At 45.8% G+C, this 21,746-nt stretch overlaps 1 protein-coding gene across 2 annotated transcripts in view; it reads right to left on the reverse strand.

Annotated features, from left to right (window-relative positions):
* Positions 1-2,779: 2,779 nt before the first annotated feature.
* Positions 2,780-21,746, reverse strand: part of ZFYVE1 (zinc finger FYVE-type containing 1) — a 237,825-nt gene continuing 218,858 nt past the window's right edge. For both annotated transcript variants that reach the window (XM_069638620.1, XM_069638621.1), the window contains one exon: positions 2,780-5,537. In XM_069638620.1, coding sequence (XP_069494721.1) covers positions 5,305-5,537 — 233 coding nt within the window. In that variant the 3' untranslated portion in view covers positions 2,780-5,304. The remainder of the gene's footprint in view (positions 5,538-21,746) is intronic.

Genomic DNA, 21,746 nt, shown 5'->3' on the forward strand with positions numbered 1-21,746 from the left:
TTTGTTTTGTGCTCCTTTTTGGCCTTCTCTAAGACTTTGTCAACCGCCTTATCAAAAGAAAATTGTCCTCAACTGGCATGTTTAGAAGAGTTGCTTGAGTCCTGGTCTGAATCCAGATCCTAGAAACCAGGCATGTCTTTTGCCAAGTGTTCCTTCAACTGTTAGTCTGCCACCTTCTATGCTGAATCGAGTGTGCTTTTAATAATGCAGATGGTTTGCCCTCCAATAGAACCTTTAGCATGTGTTACTTTAAAGACTCTTGAGCATCACTAACCAGATCCTCCACTGGATCGCACTGTGCCCTATTAAAGCTAACCAGGAGGGCTGTAATGTTAACAATCCGATTTTTGTATGCTCTCTCTCCCCGCGAGCATACAGTTTCTTGCTCTCATCGTGTGCTGATTCAGAAGATACTATGGGTGTTCCAGTCCGCTTACGAGTAGTGGACCCTACTAGTGAGTCTAGCGTAAAATGGCCTTTGATGAAGAGAGGGTCTGTTGGAGCAAGTTTAAAGCATTTTTTTATGCAGGGGTTAACCGCTTCTGAGAGTGCAGAAATTGCTCGAGATGGATGTATCCTTCTTTTCACTGACTGCAGTAAGGGAATGTACAGTCCTATTTGCTTTTTCTTGTTTAGGCTTTTGTCAAATCAGTGTCCTCCTCTGACTCGTGGGTCTCGATTTCACAGTGGTCACTAGCCTTGAGAGGTCATATAAAATATGATCATCTTTGGGGGGGGGGATGACAAAATCATTTCCTCAACAACAGCAGGTGCAGGCACAGGGTAGTCATTGGGTCCAATAACAGGATCCTCGTCAAGCATGCACTCTTCCTCATCAGTATAATCCACAAATTCAATGGGCTCTTCATATACTGGTGTCGTAGCCGGTTTTGACTTTTTAGGTGGTAAACTATCTTCCATAATGATATGGGGGATAAAGGAGAACCCCTTGCCCACTCAGCTTGTCAACAGTTGGAACTCTGAGCCTGCACTCTGGAAGGCCTGCTGCTTGAGGAAGGTCAGAAGTTGTGCATCAGCATCCTCTTATGTTTTGAATAATCGGATAGCAAAGCTCTTGCCTCTCCAGGACAACCAGAAGGAACCCACAGTGCCCTTCTCCCTGATCAGATTGGGATAATTGGTCTGTCACTACCATCACTTGGGGAGAGCCTGGTGAGCTTGAGGGAATCACTAGCCATACCCAAGTCAGGAACATACACCTAAAGACCCTAAACAAAGGGCTTAAAATAGCTCCCTAACACCCATCACCACTGTAGTAGTCTTACTCCACTATGGCATGTTGGTACAATGACAAACTGTGCTGCTTCTTTCACTGTAGCCTTCTCTTGCACCGTCATGGTCTAATCTTGGAGCAAAATGGGCAGAGTTCTGCATCCAGCACCTTCCACTTATCTCTAATTGCTCCTAAAGACTGCTGCAGTCCTCTGATGATGGAATCCCTATTATTCAGACGCCCAAGCATCCTAGGGATAGAACATGGTCTCTGGAGCCTAGGCCTGGCTGCCTTAGGTCAGGAGAGTGTCAATGCCAGTGGGCAGTGAAAGTGAACATGCATGTGCAAACCTGGTAGTGCCATCAGCATTTCATGTATCTCTTCCTCTGACTTTAGACCTGAACTCCTCGAACTTCTTGGTCCCTTTCTGACCGCGCTTCTTAGCCAAGGTCTAGCTCACTGCTCAGGCCACGCATGTATCTCTTCCTCTGACTTTAGACCTGAACTCCTCAAACCTTTTGGTCCCTTTCTGACCGTGCTTCTTAGCCAAGGTCTGGCTCATTGCTCAGGCCACGCATGTATCTCTTCCTCCGACTTTAGACCTGAACTCCTCGAACTTCTTGGTCCTTTCTGATCGTGCTTCTTAGCCAAGGTCTAGCTCACTGCTCAGGCCACGCGTGTATCTCTTCCTCTGACTTTAGACCTGAACTCCTCGAACCTCTTGGTCCCTTTCTGACCGTGCTTCTTAGCCAAGGTCTGGCTCATTGCTCAGGCCACGCATGTATCTCTTCCTCCGACTTTAGACCTGAACTCCTCGAACTTCTTGGTCCTTTCTGATCGTGCTTCTTAGCCAAGGTCTAGCTCACTGCTCAGGCCACGCGTGTATCTCTTCCTCTGACTTTAGACCTGAACTCCTCGAACCTCTTGGTCCCTTTCTGACCGTGCTTCTTAGCCAAGGTCTGGCTCGCTGCTCAGGCCACGCATGTATCTCTTCCTCTGACTTTAGACCTGAACTCCTCGAACCTCTTGGTCCCTTTCTGACTGTGCTTCTTAGCACAAGTCTAGCTCACTGCTCAGGCCACGCATGTATCTCTTCCTGTGACTTTAGACATGAACTCCTCGAACCTCTTGGTCCCTTTCTGACCGTGCTTCTTAGCCAAGGTCTAGCTCACTGCTCAGGCCACGCATGTATCTCTTCCTCTGACTTTAGACCTGAACTCTTCGAACCTCTTGGTCCCTTTCTGACCATGCTTCTTAGCCAAGGTCTAGCTCACTGCTCAGGCTATGTTTCTTTTCACAATTACTTTGACTGGCTTCTTTTCCAACTTGACTGCTCACTTCTCTTTTGGTACAGTGCTTTCAAACAGTCTAAAGGTGGCCCAAGCATGGGAGAGAACATGGAAACATATGTAGAAAATAGCTTAGATTTACAATACAATCATTTTCAATGTGTCCTTCCTTGGGTAAAAAAAATTAAAAAAAGATGACACAGATAAACAGACCACAATCTACAGAAATACATTAATAAGCCAGAGAGGAGGAGCCTTGAGGAGGATACGTTGATTTTATATAAGGAATGTCAAGTCATCAGAAGGATTGTGTGTTTTGTTTTTAATTAACACAGCGAGAAAGCTACATGCACCTAATTCACAAATTGTTACAACATACACACTGCTAATATCACATCATCTGATCAGGTACTCTATAAAAAAAGAACTGCAAAAAGCATACATATCCTTCAAATATACTGGACTAACACCAAAAGGATTCATACCGCTTTCTGCTGTTTTTCTCACGAGAATTCATTTGGTGATGGGTGTGCATTCAAGGTTGGGGAAAGGGCACATGGCTATTTTTTGCAGACGCTCCCCTTCAACAGTCGCAGTCTCTATGACGTTGCCTCGATTTCAAACCGTATGCCATCTACTCCAAAAATAACACCAGCGGACGTGTGGCAAATGGCCAGCAGTGGGCTAATGTTGAAAACTTGGCTGAAAGGTGATACACCTGTACTTAAATATGGGAACATAGAATTGCATGACAGACAAGGACCAGCAGAGCCATCTATTCTGCCACTTTCCCAGTGTGGTATGAAAAACACATAGGGCCTGATTCACAGAGTGTTTTCTAATGGAATTGTGCCATTATAAAACGCTTCTGTGATTCAGGCCCATGGACTCCCCTTACTTTCCCAGTGACTTGCTCCCCTGCATCCCTCCTCAGGAGTTTAAACAGAAAACCCAGCCCGTCAGTTCAAAATAATATTGGGCCGGCAAACATGAAGGAAAGGCAATATTTTCAATCAATATTTCAGCTCTATGACATGGAAAGGGACCCATTCCACTCTTCTGAGAAGGCTGATCTCAAACACCTGCGGAGAAATTCCTCTCGGCCATCTGCGTGCACAAATGCCCTCTGGAAGCCTTATCACAACCCCACAATAAAACATTATCTTAAACAGAAAACGAAAAAAGGTTTGCTCTTTCTTCTTTGCACATACACCGATATTTCACAGAAAATGTGAAATGCATCTTTGATCAGTTTTATCATAATTAGAAACTGGATTGTGATGTATGGACACACAGTTCGAAGATGGCAAACATGTATACTTTGCTTTAACTTTTCCACGTATGCTTCGCATGGGATTCAAACTATCTTAACGGGAAAGTATGAGAGGGGTGAGTGCAGTTGTTACATACTCCTCAAGTGGGTGTCAAGGCAGTTTAGTAAGGGCTCTCCCCAACACTCCGCCCACTGTAGTGTATTGCTATTTTGCTTAGTGTAATCCATAGCTCTTCTGTTTCCTCTTGACTGGGCTGGTTTTAAAATTAAGAGAAATCAGGATACTGAACATGGCCTGATTTGGAAAGCACTGGTTCATCCAGACAGCATCTTATACCTAGACAGTAGTTTATGGTTTGCCTTATGCTGGGCCCAGGCGTTTCCATGGCCAGTAATAAAAGTCCTTGGTCCTGAGAACTGTAACAACTTCATGTAATCAGTGCGGCTCCAAACAGTCTACTGTGTCTTGCCCTTGTACTGTCCCAGTTTGGAAAAAAAGAGTCGAGTTTTACCTCATTCTTTTTTCTTCAAGGCCAATGTGACCAGGTTGTGCTTTGGACGCTGCTGAGCAGAAAATATTTCAACTTCAAATTTGTTAGGCCTTTGCATTTCACTGGAAATGTATGTGGGCTTGCGTCGAGGTCCACTCCAAGCAGACATGGCCGAGGATCTTTGCAGTACTAGGTTAACAAAAAAATAAACTGGTCAACTTCAATTCTTTCAAATGATTTGACTTCTGAAAGCAGTCCTCTGATACAGCTGCCTAAGTTATCCATCGTACCCTGTTTCACTCACTCCAACATTGTGTCTGGCATATCGAAAGACAGCTCATTCACATGGACTAGATCCCCAGCAATCAATGGAAAACAATACTCCCAAATGTCAAGATCCCATAACCTTTGCATGTAAAGGATTTAAGCATCAAACCAGCATGTCCATGTTTTAAGCATGGTCTCCTTGCAAACATGAGTTTAACTTGGGTGACATCTGTCCACGTGATACTGAACGGAAAGGCTGATTGCGCTTCTCGTACATGGAATATGCAAAGTGCTGTATATTCATCTATACGCTATGGTTCTTCTGTGTGACAAACACATTGCACGCATCCTTGTGTTGCACTAAAAGAAGAAAAGGACAATGACATGCACGGAGGGAGAACCTTCTTGGATCATTTGCATTGCAAACACTTTGAATTCCGACATATCCAGTCGTAAAAGATGGTGCTCCCGCTACTCTCCAAATCTGGTGCAGCGACATCCGTACAATCCACAGGGGGTGACGTTTTCCTTTAAAATAAAAGTTAGCCATATAAGGTGCTTTGTATATTTAAAACCATAACCACTCCCTTTTCCACAATGAGATGACCGAAGAAGGATGTGCTGTGGGAGGCCCGAGCTCAAAAGTCAAAAGCATGCACTTGCTTCCACAGGTTGACGGTGAAAGGGAGATGCTATTGCTAACCCTGAGAACCTAATAACTTGTACGTGGCCGGAAGAGGAAGCTTGGGGTTAGAGGTCACCAGGCTTTTTATTGCATTTAAAGCACACACGAACTGGATGGTCCCAGCCGCGGGAAGGGACGGGCCTCCTGTCACATGAACACTCGTCACAGAAGCCCTGGCCGCAGGCTCGGCAGTGGTGCTTGGAAGTCTTGACGTTGAACTCCTTCTGACAATTATGGCAGCGTACAATTTCATGGTCCGGCACCCAGTACAGAGGTCTGGCAGCATCCTTCATGAGGCCTGTAAATAAAGGGCAAGCAACATGTAAATGCCTCCTGCTTGTCAGGTATGACTCCACACAATAGTGACAACTTACACTGCTCCACCTACCCAACAGTCAAAGGTCACAACAGCCAACCATAGTGGTAGAGACTGTGGTTGCGTGACCTTGCTCAACTCCCCTCACATGAACAGATAAACATAACTACTCATGTATTTATCTTCTGTGTTTATCTTCCAAGTTAGAAAACTGACATTAAAATGACTGCCACAACTGTACTATATTGATTTTTGAAGACGCAGCTGGGCAGGCCAGAATCACTGCCTCATGAAGGAGGTGAAACAATGAGACAGGAAAAAGATCAAAAGGGGGAGGGGGATCAGAAAAAGTAGCAGAAAAGAAAAAAGACAAATAATTAAGTGGGAGAGCATGAACAGAAGGTGGAGAAAAAAAATATGAGTCCAGCCTGCACAACCCATATCTAGCAGTCAATAGTATTTATGATTAAAAGCTGGACTACGGTTCCAGCAAAAGAGACATTAATGGGATAATGTTTTGTAATGAAAAATAGGGTATTACACAGTCCTAGTGTATCTGGTGGAAGTGCAGCAATGTCACTGTATGAAACCATGCAGAAACTGGTTTGTTACAAATACAGGCCAAATGCCCTGTCTCAAAATGACATGCTCTGTGCAGCAACCGAGATTACAGCGTAACAATTTCCGATGCAGTTTTAGGCCATATAAATCACAAATAATGTTACTGGGATTTGTACTGTGACAAGGTATGGTCACAGTGGCAAGGAATAGGGACTGCATTGTGAGGGGCACAGAGGCGAGAAATGGGGAGTCGGGGAGGGGGGGGGTACAGGGTCAAGGAACTTAAACAAGGGAGGGAAATTGCCCAAGTAAGGAGGAGCCCAGAGAAATGGAAAGGGGACCAGGCAGGGGCAGCACATGGCAAAAGAATTTGGCTCAGAGAAGAAGTGCAGCAGACAAGTGAGTTAATGAAAACTACCCAGGTGGGGAGGTGCAGAGAGGCATACAAATCAGATATTTATTTTCGGATTTAAAAACAATCTCTAAAATGTCTTCTATACACAGTACATCAGATAAATAATTAAAGAAACGAGCAGCACCGAAAAACATCAATTGTAAGAAAATGTGTACATGCCTGTAACTGGAGACAAGCGGCCTGCAGGCCACTACCTATCTTGATGGAGTCATCGATGTGCTTTGCTGCCTGACTAGTTTATATATTTTGGAGTATCATAGCATGTTTAAGGTTAATGCCCGTATATAATATGCTCACATGTTACATTATATATATATATTTAATGCTTAGGTATGTTTTCACACTCAGCTGATGCAATTCATTCGTGTTAGGTTGCCCTCTCTGCTGTCCAAATGGCAAAGTGCACCAGCTATCGTGTTAACAAACGGAAACCACGGTTCTATGCGTTCACCTTCACCTTCCACTATCGCACACATTTGGAATAATTCTTTCCACCCCCCACTCCTCTTCACACAGGGCACAGCGGTTCCAGTGTCAATGAACATTTAATTACTGGCTCAACGTTGCAGTCTCTAAAGAGCAAAACAATGCAGGAAGAATGCCTCCTCACAAGCTAAAACGGAAAGTAGCCGCTGTAATTATGCTACAATGCAATCCTATACATCACAGGGGCTCTGCAATGGAACAAGGTTGACAATTATGCATCTACAAAGACATCAAGAAGACCTGTGTAATCGGTAGAACTTAGATACCGTTCATATACCACACATATCTCTCATTCCATCTGATACAAATATGCCTTTCAAATTCAAAAGAAGACTGCTACCTATACGTTCAGTCCTTTCAGTGACCATTACTAAGTCACAGGGACCTATGCCCCCTTCCTGGAAGCGATCAGTGGTAATTCCGATATTTAAGTAGAGGGTTAGACATGACTCTATGAATTACCCACCAATATTGACATTTAAGATCTGCTAGAACGGTCTATGCTACGCAGGGAACGGCCAGTAATATGCATTTTATATAGAGCACTAAGTCTTGTCCACCAAGCTGCTAATAAATAGTTCATAACTGCGGGGTGTGATGAATCCTAAGGAATCGTCACTGATTGCCCGGTGGTAGTCTCCTCTTCCATGGCCAGGCAAAGGCTGCCACTACATGAACCAGACCTTGGGAGTGGTGTCATGAGGGAGGATCACGGGAGAGAAGATGGGTACCGGGGGAGGTAATGGCCCCGAAAGGAGAGAAGCAGCCTTCTCCCCCTTTCTGTGAGGCGGAAACCCTAATTTCACATCTGATGTTTATGATGATTGTAATTTTATTGCAACTGTTCAACCATGTGATTTAAAATCCATTTAAACTTTTTTGGACTCTAAGTCCCAGAAAGCCTCTAGTACTTTGACGAGGGAGAGGAACAAGGAGTTCATGTGGAGGAAATGTGACCCTAAGAACACTGTGCAGTCTAGATGTCATAAACCTAATCAGCTGCGTGGGACCACTACATTTCCAAATCACCTGCAGCAAGTGGAACAAAGTAGGAGACAGGAGGAAGTCTGCAGAGTGCGCGGAGCGGGAAGCGTGAATGGTGGCAGAGGAAATCCCACAAAGGGCCAGGTGGAGAGACGTTCGCTAGAAGGTTGGCAGCGTTCGGAACTGGAGTATAGGAACTCCAGATGAGAGAAAGCAGACAGTGCACAGCGGGGCTGTGTGAGGAGACGCAGACCTGCAGATCTGCGCTGGTCTTGCCAGCGAAGGACAGGAGAGCCGATGCAGAGACCTAATGAGACTCTGCCCAGAACGGGAAGCTAGCCTCTCCTAGCAAGCAAATCTCAACAGCCGCAATGTGAACCATTGAGTCAGCCTAGCAGCGTAGGGGGGCCTGGGGATGTGCAAATATGCTAAAATGCATTTTCAAAGTACTTTTGAATACAGATTCTATAGAACTGAAAGGAAAATGCTAATATGGTGTAATTCTCCATGTATTACATGAAACTGACATGAGATATCAGTTGAGGGAAACCTGGGTCCAGCATTGCCTAAGCCAAAAGAACGACTGGTGCACGTATGGTATAATTTTCCTGAAATAAGAGGTCAGTTGGGAGAAACCTGGAACCAACATTGCCAAGAGAGATTGTGAGAGAAATCAAGAGACCAAATGTGTACAGATCTCCTGACATGAGATGTCAGTTGAGGGAAACCTGGAACAGGTGTTGTCAAGACAGATTGAAATATCGAAGGAGTATCCAGCAGTGGAACCTTTTGGAAAAGAAAAATACCTGACAGGAAAGTAAACCAAAGGGATCTTTATGAGATAGAAGGGGGATATTCCTTGCAGTAGAGTAGACTAGGATATCAAGAGTTTTCAGTTGAGTGTTTTCTGGCTAAAGAGTGTACCAGGAAACTCACTTTGAACTAGTGGGTTGAAGAGAGATTTGGTCATATTAAGTTCTTATTTTAATTGAACATTTTGTCAACCAGAAACTTTGAAAAAAGAATTGCCTTTTGTTGTGAAAGAGACATTTGTTCTGCCATCCTGAAAAGTAGTAAAGACTTGCCGTTGCATTATTCCAACCAGCATTGTGTAAAGGACATTTTGTTTTACCATTCCAAGAAACTAGGAGAGACTTCCTCTTTCCAATAAGTCTTGTGGAAGCAACATTTGTTTTTATCATCCTGCGGAGAGTATTTAGTAAAAGAGACATTGGTAATGCCTTTAACAGACTGATCTTGACATAGAACATTGTGAACTGTTTACTTGAAATAATCCAGGGAAAGGAAACCACCTGCTGGTTATAAGTATTGTTTGGTTGAAGAAACACCTGTTACGCTCACCTGGTTCTACGGGGGCGCCACCCAGCAGTTGGGGTTCAGATGTCCCTCCTTGCGATGCCTACATGCGACCAGCGGAAGAGTTCTGCCTGGAATACAGGTAAGCTATGTTCAGGACTGAGCAACCGGGGTAAATGGCCTCCCACCTACCTGTAGGTCTGCGACCCTTCTGGACTTTTCCTCACCTTGTTTTAGATGTTGGCGGGTTCTCCGTCCTGCTGTCTTGGCAGGGCTGCGTTGTGCTTGTTGGGCAATGGCGATCGAGTTGCTTCACTGATGCTGGCCCGTCTTCAGTCTTTCAGGTAGGTCTTATTGCTATGAATATTGCTGTCCTTGCATGCCTGTTTTAAACAATGTCTTTCTTCCTTAGGTACGCGGAAGTCCATTATGTGACAAGGCGGAATCTGTGTTTCGCCGGTAAGTATGGGCGTTTTTGGAGCGCCTTGATGCAGTGAGTAGGCGCTATACGCTGCGCTTAAGATGCCTTGCCTTTGCTAACCTGTTACCTTTTCCTCTCCACAGGTCGATGTACTCGGCCAGAGTATGGAATTCCCGTAGTGATGCTGATTGAGGAGCGGCTGGTGAGGTAAGCCTTTCGGCACGGTTCTTAATTGTACAATGTCTAATGCCTTGTTTCTTCTATTTTACAGGTCCGTCGATCCGAAGGAGCGCTGGTTCCAGGATGATGGTCGGAAGAGCTGCGGACCGCTGGCGATGAAGTTCAGGTAAGCTGCTGCCTTTTCTCACGATGTCTTTTCCTTTTTTACAGGTGCTGTTCTTCCGAGGTTTGTGGCTGAAGCTGAACACGGTGAGCGTTACGTTGCAGAAATGCAAACTAACGCGAAGCGTGTCAGTCCATTTAGGTGTGGTTTAAATAGCTTCAAGAAAGAAGTCCAGGTAAAATAGTCCCCATGGTACCACACCCAAAAACACTACACTGCAAGCCTGGTTTCAATGAGCCAGGTTATGTGGATGCCTCCACATGACTGGCATTAACGAAAAGTAGTTCCCAAGCACAAGTCCATATTCAAACATGAGCCTGGCGCCAAAGGCGCCAGGATTGGCCCCAGGAAGGCCTAGGCTGCAAATTCTTGGGTTTAGTGGGGACTGGAGTCAAGACTCTCACTGGCCCATAGGTTGGCTAGGGGGTCTTCAGAGTGTGGGTCGTGACAGCACTCCCCCCCCAACCCCCCAAGGCCCCTCTCAAGGTGTTCCTTCTGTCCGGCCCAGGCTTAGTTGGGAAGTTTCGATGGTAGCTTTTGATCAGACGCGGTGCGTAAACGTTTTCACAGGGTTCCCAGGATCTATCTTGGGGTCCAAAACCTTTCCACTCTATTAGATAGTATAGTCTCCCCCTTGAGTACATAGAATCCAGTATGCCTTTAACTTCAAATTCAAGTTCTCTGTCGACAAGAATGGGTTTCGGTGCTGCTTCAATCCGTGTACCAGGTTGCATTGGTTTTAAAAGGGACACATGAAATATCGGATGGATGCGTAGATTGGATGGTAAATCTAACTTGACGGCCGCTGGACTGATAATCGTCTTGATGGTGTAGGGTCCCAAATACCTGGGTTGAAAGGTCCGGGTTAATTTGATGAGTATAAACTTGGTGGCTAGCCAGACCTTGTCTCCTACTTGATAACCGGGGGCCTTCGTCCTGTGTTGGTCGGAAAATTGTTTTTGCTTGGCCTTGGCGTGAATTAGATGTTCTCTGGCCTTTTTGAAAGCCTGAGTGATGCTGGTGTGAAGGGTTTTAACCGCAGGCATTTCTAAATTGGTTGGGAGATCCAATTCTGAGGTACGCGGGTGTCTACCATATAAGGTATAAAAAGGTGTTTGCCCAGTACTGGAATGTAAGGAGTTATATGCGTACTCAGCTATCCACAGTAAGTCCTTCCAGTCTCTCAGCTTGTGATGCAACATACACCGCAGGTATTGCTCAAGGGTCTGGTTGGTCCTTTCGGTCTGACCGTCCGTTTGGGGGTGATGGCTAGTGGATAGCCGGACGTCAATTTGCGCCATTGCACAACACTTTCTCCAAAAGTTGGAAATGAACTGACTACCTCGATCGGAGATCAGGACTGATGGGAACCCATGTAATTTAACAATATTGTCAGGAAATACCTGGGCTAGAGTGGATGCATATGGAAGGCCTTTGAGTGGAATAAAGTGGGCCATCTTTGAGAATAGGTCTACGACTACAAGGATGGTGTTACACCCTTGACTGGTAGGCAGATCTGTGATGAAGTCGAGGGAAAGGGTGTGCCATGGTGCTGGAGGAATGTCTAAAGGTTTCAAAAGACCAGATGGTTTGTGTTTTTGTGATTTGTTTTGTGCCCAGACTCCACAAGACTGAATGTATTGGATTATATCTCTTCGCCAGGTAGGCCACCAAAAGTTCTGTTTAACCTTGGCTAAGGTCTTGGTGATTCCAGGGTGCCCTTCATTAGGGAATTGTGGTAACCTGAAATGACTTGCTGTTGTAGGTTCTTGGTGGGTATGTATAGGCGGCCCTTAAAAAGGGGTAAGCGGTCTTGGATGGAATATTGTTCTCCCTGCGCTTGCCATGCAAGGAGGGTATCCGGATTCATGCTTTGTTGAATTTCCTTTTTCAGTTCCATGTGGGTTAAGGCTGTAGTCAGGCCTAAGAGTTTGTCTTCAGGTCTGATGGGGACTGGATCTGGGGCTGTATAAACCAAGTCATCTGTTCCAGTAGAAGAAAGTGCGTCAGCTTTTCCATTCTTGACGCCTGGTCGAAAAGGTATGACAAAATCATATTCAGCGAAGAAGAGAGCCCATTGCAGCTGGCGTGAATATTGGGCCTTTGCTGTTTTAAGATACTGCAGGTTTCGGTGGTCAGTAATAACTGTAATGGTGTGTCTGGCTCCCAGAAGGTAGTGTCGCCAAGCTTTGAAGGCGGATTTGATTGCCAAGAGTTCTTTATCGGTGATGGCGTAATTAATTTCTGGAGGTGAAAACTTCATTGACCAGAAGGCCACTGGATGTAGCTGGCCAGTTTCGTGATCTCTTTGTGAGAGGACAGCTCCCATTGCTATACTGGAAGCGTCAGTTTCTACGATATATGGGAGGTCTGGACGTGGATGTCGTAAGATCGGTGCTGAGGTGAATTTTTTTGTTCCTGAAAGGCTTTTTCTGCGTTTTCGGTCCAAGTGAATTTCTTGTTATTTTTTCGTAACAACACAGTGATTGGGTGTACGATTTGGGAGAAGTCTGGTATGAACCGAAGATAAAAGTTCGCAAAGCCTAACATACTTTGTACTCCCTTTATTGACGTCGGTGATGGCCATTTCAGAACGGCGTCGACCTTGTGCAGGACCATCCTGATGCCTCCGGGAGTAAGGATGAAGCCTAGGAACTCCACTTCGGTTACATGAAAAAAGCACTTTTCCAGCTTGGCAAATAAACGATGTTCACGGAGCTTGGCGAGGACTGAACGGACATGCTTGATATGGTCTTGTTTAGAAGTTGAGTACACCAGGATATCATCTATGTACACTAGGGCGCAGACATCAATTAACTCTCTCAGGGCGTCATTCATGAAGTATTGGAATGCTGCCGGCGCGTTGCATAACCCAAATGGCATGACTTGATATTCGAATAACCCATATTTAGTACGGAAAGCGGTTTTCCATTCGTTGCCGCTTCTGACCCAAACCAGGTGATATGCTCCCCGAAGATCCAATTTGGTGTAAATTTGAGCGTCCTTGACCTGGTCCAGCATTTTGGAATAAGTGGCAAAGGATAACGGTTCTTCACCGTGATCTCGTTCAATGCGCGGTAATCAATACAGGTCCTTAAGTCCCCTTCTTTTTTTCGGCACGAAGAACAAAGGACTGGCTGCCGGGGACTTCGGTGGACGGATGAATCCGTTTGCGAGGTACTGGTCTAGATAGGACTTCAGGTGAAGATTTTCAGGTTCAGTCAGAGCATAGATTGTTCCACAGGGGACTTGGGCACCAGGAACAAGGTCGATTTGACAGTCATAGGGCCTGCAGGGCGGCAGGGTATTGGCTTGGTCCTTCTGGAATACATCCTGGAAATCGCGGTATTCCTCAGGTAAAGTACTGGTTACACCCAAGATAGATGTCGTAGTTCCGGGAGTCATAGAATTACTGAAAGCAGTCTTCTGTTCTTGATAATAACACACTGGAGAACAGTCACTGGGGAAGGTTAATTTCCTGGCTCGCCAGTTAATCAAAGGATTATGGGCGACTAACCATGGCATCCCTAGTGTAAGCCGAAATTGAGGCGCCTTGATGAGGTTGAACGAAATGAGTTCCCTATGCTCGTCCTGGCACAGCAATGTTATCTCAGCTGTGCATTGGGTTACGGGTCCGGAAGCGATTTCAGTCCCATCCACTGTAGTCACCTTATTTGTAGTCGGCTTGGAACATAAGGGAAGTCCCATCTCTGCGGCCAGATCTTGATCAATATAATTCCCGACTGCCCCACTCTCGATGTAAGCCTCTATGGCATGCATTCTGGACAACCGTTGGTTATTGATCAAGATCACTGGTTTTGCAAAGTGTGAGGTCGGTGGCTCCTTTCCCTCACTCGACAAACTGACCTCTACGTTTGCCAAGCTGGGTAGTTTTCCGATTGAGATTCTTTCTCTTCGTCTTTTTCCGTGGCCCCAACGACCTTCCGAGGGGGTTTCACCGGGCAGTCCTTCAGGAAGTGCCCAGATTTTTCACAATACAGACACAGTTGTTGTTGCCTTCTTTTATCTCGCTCTTGTTTTGTTAATGGGGGTCGCACTCCCCCAAGTTGCATGGGCTCTGCAGGACTTACTTGTGCATGAGTTACATTGTCTCTAGACCGAACATACACCGCCCGTGGATCCATTTTGGAGCAATCTGCTTTTCGGTCTTGAAGCCGGTGGTCTAATTGTACAACCAAGTTTATGAACTCTGAACAGTCTCGAGGAGGGTCCACTACTTACTTGAGCTAGAACATCTTTTAATTCTCCTCGTAAACCCCGATGAAACAACGTGGTTCTTTTGTTTTCAGGCCACCTAGCTTCAGCGACCAATCTGTTGAAAGTAGCAATGTACGTTAACAGGTCCTGATTTCCCTGTCGGAGGGAAAGGAGTTCATTGTCCACTGCTTGTTCTCGGGTATGACTAGCAAAAAGTGTCTCCATTTCCCTCTGAAATCCCCCAAAGTCATGTAACAAAGGATCATCATGTGTCACCAATGGAACTGACCAGTCTGCTGCGCTACCGCTCAGGTATGACACTACAAAGGCCACCCGAGCCTGGTCGTTTGGAAATGCTCCTGGCCTGCAAAGAAAGTGAAGGCAGCATTGATTCATGAATGTGGCGTATTTCCGTGGATCACCTGTAAATCGCTCTGGTGGGGCCAAAGGAACTGTTCCTGGAAGCATGATTTGCACCGGAGCAGAAGAAGTGGATGGCAGGGTAGGATTCTGCATCGTTGGGTTGCTTCCCGGTAGGGGTGTCTGGCCTGCTTGTGATTGCAAGTATTGTCTGCTAATGTCTTCAGTGCGCTCCTTAGTCACTATTAAATCTCTTCGGAGAGCATTAGTCTCCTGACGGGCAGAATTAACCTCGGCGCGCAGTTCTATTAGTTGGGCCAACTGGTCTAATTCTGAGGTTTCCATGGCGCCCAGGTGGATTTTAGTTTGGAGGCTTCGCGTTCTGTTACGCTCACCTGGTTGCACGGGGGCGCCACCCAGCAGTTGGGGTTCAGATGTCCCTCCTTGCAATGCCCAGATGCGACCAGCGGAAGAGTTCTGCCTGGAATACAGGTAAGCTATGTACAGGACTGGGCAACCGGGGTAAACAGCCTCCCACCTCCCTGTAGGTCTGCGACCCTTCTGGACTTCTCATCACCTTGTTTTAGATGTTGGCGGGTTCTCCGTCCTGCTGTCTTGGCAGGGGCGCATTGTGCTTGGTGGGCAATGGCGATCGAGTTGCTTCACTGATGCTGGCCCGTCTTGAGTCTTTCAGGTAGGTCTTATTGCTATGAATATTGCTGTCCTTGCATACCTGTTTTAAACAATGTCTTTTTCTTGCTTAGGTACGCGGAAGTCCATTATGTGGCAAGGCGGAATCTGTGTTTCGCCGGTAAGTATGGGCGTTTTTGGAACGCCTTGATCCGGTGAGTAGGCGCTATACGCTGCACTTAAGATGCCGTGCCTTTGCTAACCTGTTATCTTTTCCTCTCCACAGGTTGCGGTACTCGGCCGGAGTATGGAATTCCCGTAGTGATGCTGATTGAGGAGCAGCTGGTGAGGTAAGTCTTTCGGCACAGTTCGTTAATTGTACAATTTCTAATGCCTTGTTTCTTCTCTTTTACAGGACCGTCAATCCAAAGGAGCGCTGGTTCCAGGATGATGGTCGGAAGAGCTGCCGACGGCTGGCGATGAATTTCAGGTAAGCTGCTACCTTTTCTCACGATGTCTTTTCCTTTTTTGCAGTTGCTGTTCTTCCGAGGTTCGTGGCTGAAGCTGAACACGGTGAGCGTTACGTTGCAGAAATTCAAACTAACACGAAGCGTGTCAGTCCATTTGGGTGTGGTTTAAATAGCTTCAAGAAAGAAGTCCAGGTAAAATACTCCCCATGGTACTACACCCAAAAACACTATACTGCAAGCCTGGCTTCAAGGAGCCAGGTTATGTGGATGCCTCCACATGACTGGCATTAACGAAAAGTAGTTCCCAAGCACAAGTCCATATTCAAACATGAGCCTGGCCGCAAGAAGGCCTAGGCTGCAAATTCTTGGGTTTAGTGGGGGCTGGAGTCAAGACTCTCCCTGGCCCATAAGTTGGCCAGGGGGTCTTCAGAGTGTGGGTCGTGACAACACTTGTGTACAGGCGCATTATAAATGCCATATTATATGTTTGATTTGTTGAACCTATTCGAGTTGAAATGTTAAACATTTACCTTGCACTGTTTAATTGTGTATCTAAGTGTGAGGGTTAGATTGAGTTTGGACACAAGGTCATCCTGCTTTAGTTGTAGTTTCATATGAAGAGACATTCACGTTAGGATAGGGAAAGTTAGGCTTTCATCCAAACCCGTTTTTGTTAATAAAATAGCTGATGTTCAGAAAGTTCACACTTTGTGTCCGCCTCTAATTTTCAACCCCTCAAAAAGGGGGGGGGGCACCAATTATTAAATTAAGTTGCTGAGCGTACTCTTAGGAGAATTTTAGGAACCCCAATATGGAGGAGTTCAGGAAGAGCAGCTTATAGTAGGTGTGCAGGCTTCCCCCAGATTAATCCAAACACTTACAATGGTAACATGGTCAGGAGGGGAGAGGGCCCTTATAAAATACAGATTGATAGATCTTTCTCCCCCTACACACAGTGCAATTAATGAAAATATATACTCTTTATGTACATGTAGTGCAAAAACAGTTATCTACAGAAAGCTAAGTACTAAGTCTTAGGTAATTAATGTGAAAAGAATAACAATACTGTCCCCACAGAACACACCAGACTCTTTGAAACAATGGTAACACAACTGCACCTGATACAATACTGTTAGCAACATGCTACAGGTGTAAATGTGCTTGAAATATCCAAAGGCAGCCTTTAAATATATAAGGGAAGTAGTTTAGTTTACTTTTTTGTAGTTTGAGAGATGTCTGACAGTGTTGTCCATGCAGAGGAATGGGACAAATCCAACAATCAGCTTGCGGTTATTATAGCAATTCAGTTAAGTACTACTTACCGGCTCCCAGGAGCTAAGTAGATGACGCCCATAAGTTTAGAAGACATCCAGGCCCAGGTTCAATAAGTCCTGGGAAAGGATGGTTGCAGAAGTAGACCACCAGCACAACAAAGAAAGTGGCCAGAGTCAAGGGGGTCTTTAAGTTGGACAGCACGTACAGCCCTGAGACCCTAAAGGTGGCGATGAGCTACAAGATAGGGGTCAAAGGCTCTGGAGAAGACTGCCATGGATGATGGCCACTGCAGAGATGGCCCAGTAGTGGGTGTAGGGACTGGGTCTGGCTATGCCTTGGTTCCGGACTCTTGTTCTGCTGGCAGAGTCAAATGAGGTGGCAGGGCCACAACAACATGGTCCATAAAGATGACAGACCTCCTTTAAGCAATCCACAATGAGGAGGGCACAACTGCAGCAGCGTGGTAGTCCTGAACTGACCCTTTTAAAGCCAGTCACAAGTGACTCCAACTCAAACCTCATTCCCTTTCATCATAGGCTATTTGTGGATTCTCTGAGGCTATATCTATGGTTCCATACACTACAGAACTGGATATAAAAGTGGAAGGAAAGGTAGTACGAGCCCCCTTGTTATGTTCAGAGAGTTCCCCCATTAACTTGTTGGGTAGGGATCTGCTCAGTAAACTAAATGGAACTATATAATTCACAGATCAAGGGACCGTGTGTTCCACCCCGGGGATGTGTGTAGCTCTGGCAATGGTAATACTCAATGCAATGGCAAGGGAATCAGTAGTCCGTGGAGTTCCTGTGGTCCCAGATATATTTGTCTATGGCATCAAGATACTAGCAAAAGCAGTGCCTCAAATTGCGACAACATTTTGGCAAGTGTCCACAGATTTTATTTTCCGACCCATGTTGCCACCCGAGGTGGTGGCGGGGACAATATTGTCATTAGATTTGCAAGGACTAGCAGCGTCAGATAAAAGAGTAGTCCTGATTGGAACAGATTGGGACGGGTGCGAGTGGTGCACGGTACTATATGTACACCCGAAAGTAAAATTGAAGGAAATGACTGATGAGGAGTTATTTGAGGTCAGCAAGCAAATTGGGGAGATCATTTTGGAAATCTTCATTCCCTGTGATATCATGGTGCAGTATAGGAAGGTACAGTGCCCCGTGATGGCAGTGGTGACCCAGTCTATTTTTTGAGGAGGACATGCAACACGTGCCATTAATCCTCATGATGTTGAGTTACTGAGAAATGTGACCCCAGTACAGATTACTGTGAAGTCAGGAACAGAACTCCTGAGGGTGCGACTGTGCCCGTTGTCAAGGGAAGTGGAGGTAGGGAAAAAAGGCACTAGTCAGGCTGTAGTAGATCAAGGGATCGCTGTGCCATCCACATCCCCATGTAATACAGCCATATACCCAGTCAAGAAAGCAACAGGGGTAGTTGGAGGATGATCCAAGATCTACGTCCTCAATGACGTGGTGCAGAAGGAGTTTCCAGTAGTTCCAAATCCTGCGACGATCCTATGTAGCATTCACAAGACAGCAACATACTTCACAGTGGTGGATCTGAAAAATGGGTTCTTCTCAATCCCACTCCACCCTGATTCATAGTATCTCATTGCGTTTACGCATGGTCAACAGCGCTTCGATCACACAAGAATGCCTCAAGGGTACTGTGAAAGTGAGAGTATTTTCAATAGAATGCTGCATGCTGACTTGGTAAATATTCAGGTGCCTAGCACGATCATCCAGCATGTGGATGATCTGCTGGTATGTAGTGAACATGTATATCAGTGCAGGAGGGATTCTATTGCATTAATGCAATTGCTGACTCACAAAGGGTACAAGGCAGATAAAAAGAAGCTGCAATACTGCCAACAGGAGGTTCTATATTTGGGGTAACTTATCTCTGCAAACAGGAAAAAAAAATACTAACAGATAGGGCGGCAGCAGTACGCGCCACCCCTAGGCCCAGTACTGTCAAGGAAATGCAGCAGTTTTTGGGCTTATGTAATTATTGTAGGGCATGGATCCTAGACTACGCTGCCTACACAAAGCTGCTGTTACAAAGTCTCAGAGAAGGACAGAAGACATAAAACAGCAAATCGGAATGGACTGAAGAAATGAATAGACAATTTGAGGACTTGAAAGAAGCTATTTGCACGGCCCCTGTTTTAGCAACGCCGGGTTGTATACAGGAGTTTTATTTATTTTCCCCACTTTGATGGACGGCTCATGACTGCAGTATTGCCTCAAAAGAGCATAATGGGCCTGAAGCAATTGGCTTATTATAGGGGGACACTCGACTCAGTCATGCAGGGACAGTTCACATGCAAACAAGCACTCGCAGCGGCTGCATTTGCGAAAGTGAAATGTTCCATGATTGTCATGGGGTGCTCCGTTACCTTGTTTTTGGAACATTCACTATTCGCCATTTTGGAAAGGTCTTAATCGACCTTGATAACTCAGAGATCCTCTGCATATGAGATAATATACAAACCTCATATATTCATATATTAAAGCTTAAAACAGTGAATCCTGCCACAATTTTGACATAGGCATCCACTGATGATGACCTGAAATCACATGACTGTGCTACATACGAGGGTGAAGAGGAGGGTAAATCTAAAGCTTGATACAGTGCATTGACGGAAGGAGAGATACTATATGTTGATGGTCTCAGATTCAGTCTGTTGCTTACTATCTCCACCAACCCCCTCCTCACCTGAAGTCTTTATGGCTGAAGTACTATCTGAATCCGAGTCCCAGGATTCATCCGTTGGTATCTCCTTTCTTCTCTGTCTCCAAAATTCGTTGGGCTTCTTGTGCGTCCTTACTCCTGGTTTGGAGCGTTGGGAATGAGCTCCACTAGAGGCCACTTTGCCAGAGATGCAATTTGCCTGGCAGCGGGAACCCCAGGGAGCCCACCCCAGACCAGGGAAAAAGCCTTGCCGAAAAAACCCTGGTAGGTTGTGATCTTTTGCTGGGACATCAATTCCCAGAATGCACTTGAGAACTGAAGTAGTATACGAAAGTTCCAAAGAATCCTCCAGAAGGTAACAGCAGAATTGTCGGAAGTCCGGAAGGGCAAGGTAGCAGAAGAGTAGCAGGTACCTCGCAAGAACTGCGAGCAAGGAAAGAGAGAGAGTACCCAAGAGGGTAAGCAGTAAACAGCAAACAGAGGAACAGCCGTCTGAGAACGGCAGAGACTGCAAAGGAAGGTCGTTCGGAAAGCGGCCAGAAAGGTAAGTAGAATTACACGTGAGCGCTGGTGAACACTATCCAAAACACTGGAAGTTGCAACGCGGTTGCGTTAGTGACTTCCGGAAATATAAAGTCAAAAGACTAGAATGCGCACTGCGAGTCCTGGAAAGGAGTCCTTCTTCTATCTCCGTTTCAGTCTCCATCTTAGGTATAGTTTCCACGGCAGGCGAGTTGTGACAGTATGACCCCTTCTTAGGCCTCCACCTCCTGGTTTTCCGGGGTGAAGGCGATGGAATTTGCGTAGTATACGAGGAGCAAAAATGTTCTTAACAGGTTCCCATGTGCACTCAGACTTTGGGTATCCCTTCCAGAATACCAGGTATTGCAGTACACCTCTTTTGTATCTTGAATCCAAAATGTCGGAAACTTCGTATTCCTCAGTGGTCTTTGTGGTCTTTTGAGGAGGTCCTTTTGTCTTTCGGGAATGAGGGTCCTCAATAAATGGTTTAAGGAGTGAGGTATGAAAGACAGGATGAATTCTTTTGAGAATCGGGGGAAGGTCCAGTCTATAAGCCACAGGATTGATCTTGGCTGAAATACGAAAGGGGCCAAGATACCTGGGTGCAAATTTTCCTGGATGAACCCATCTGGGTAAATATTTGGTGGATAACCACACCTGCCTTCCTACCTCCCACTGAGGATTTGGACTTCTCTTTTGATCTGCCCATCTTTTACAGTCTTGTCGAGCTTTTGAGAGATTGGATTCTGATATTCGATGCATCCTCTGTATGGTATCCAGTAGATGATCCACTGAAGGTGTGTTTGTAGGAGGGATACCAAAGAGGGGTATATGCTTTGGGTCATAACCATAGGTGCACTTGAACGGACTCATACCTAGAGAGGTATGTCTTGTGTTGTTATAAGAGAACTCGGCCATGGGCAGAAGATGGAACCAGTCGTCTTGTTCTTGGTTACAAAAACACCGTATGTACTGTTCAAGAGTGGCGTTTAAGCGCTCAGTTTGCCCATTGCTTTCCGGGTGAAACCCTGAGGAAAGAGATCTCTTGATTCCTAATGTTCTGCACAGAACTGTCCAGAATTTGGACGTAAATTGAGCGCCTCTGTCGGAGACTATATTGACAGGAATCCCATGAAGCCTGACTATATCCTTCAGAAAGATTTCTGCAGTCTTGCTGGCAGTAGGAAGTCCTTTAAGAGGAGAAAAGTGAGCCATCTTGCTAAAGGAATCGATTGTGACCATTATGGCGGTGTGTCCACAGGATTCCGGCAGCTCCACTATGAAATCAGTGGATATCTGTTGCCACGGTCCTTCGGGCTGTCTTTCTTGTTGTAGAAGTCCTAAAGGTTTGTGGTAATCGTACTTGTTTTGAGCACACACGGGACAGGCCTTTACATATTCCTTCACATCCTTAGCCAGGGACGGCCACCAAAATTGACGAGACGTTAGCTCTAGCGTGGCTCTTTGACCTTTGTGC

Source organism: Ambystoma mexicanum, chromosome 14 (assembly GCF_040938575.1).
Source record: "Ambystoma mexicanum isolate Mex_15411 chromosome 14, UKY_AmexF1_1, whole genome shotgun sequence".
Taxonomy (NCBI): domain Eukaryota; kingdom Metazoa; phylum Chordata; class Amphibia; order Caudata; family Ambystomatidae; genus Ambystoma; species Ambystoma mexicanum.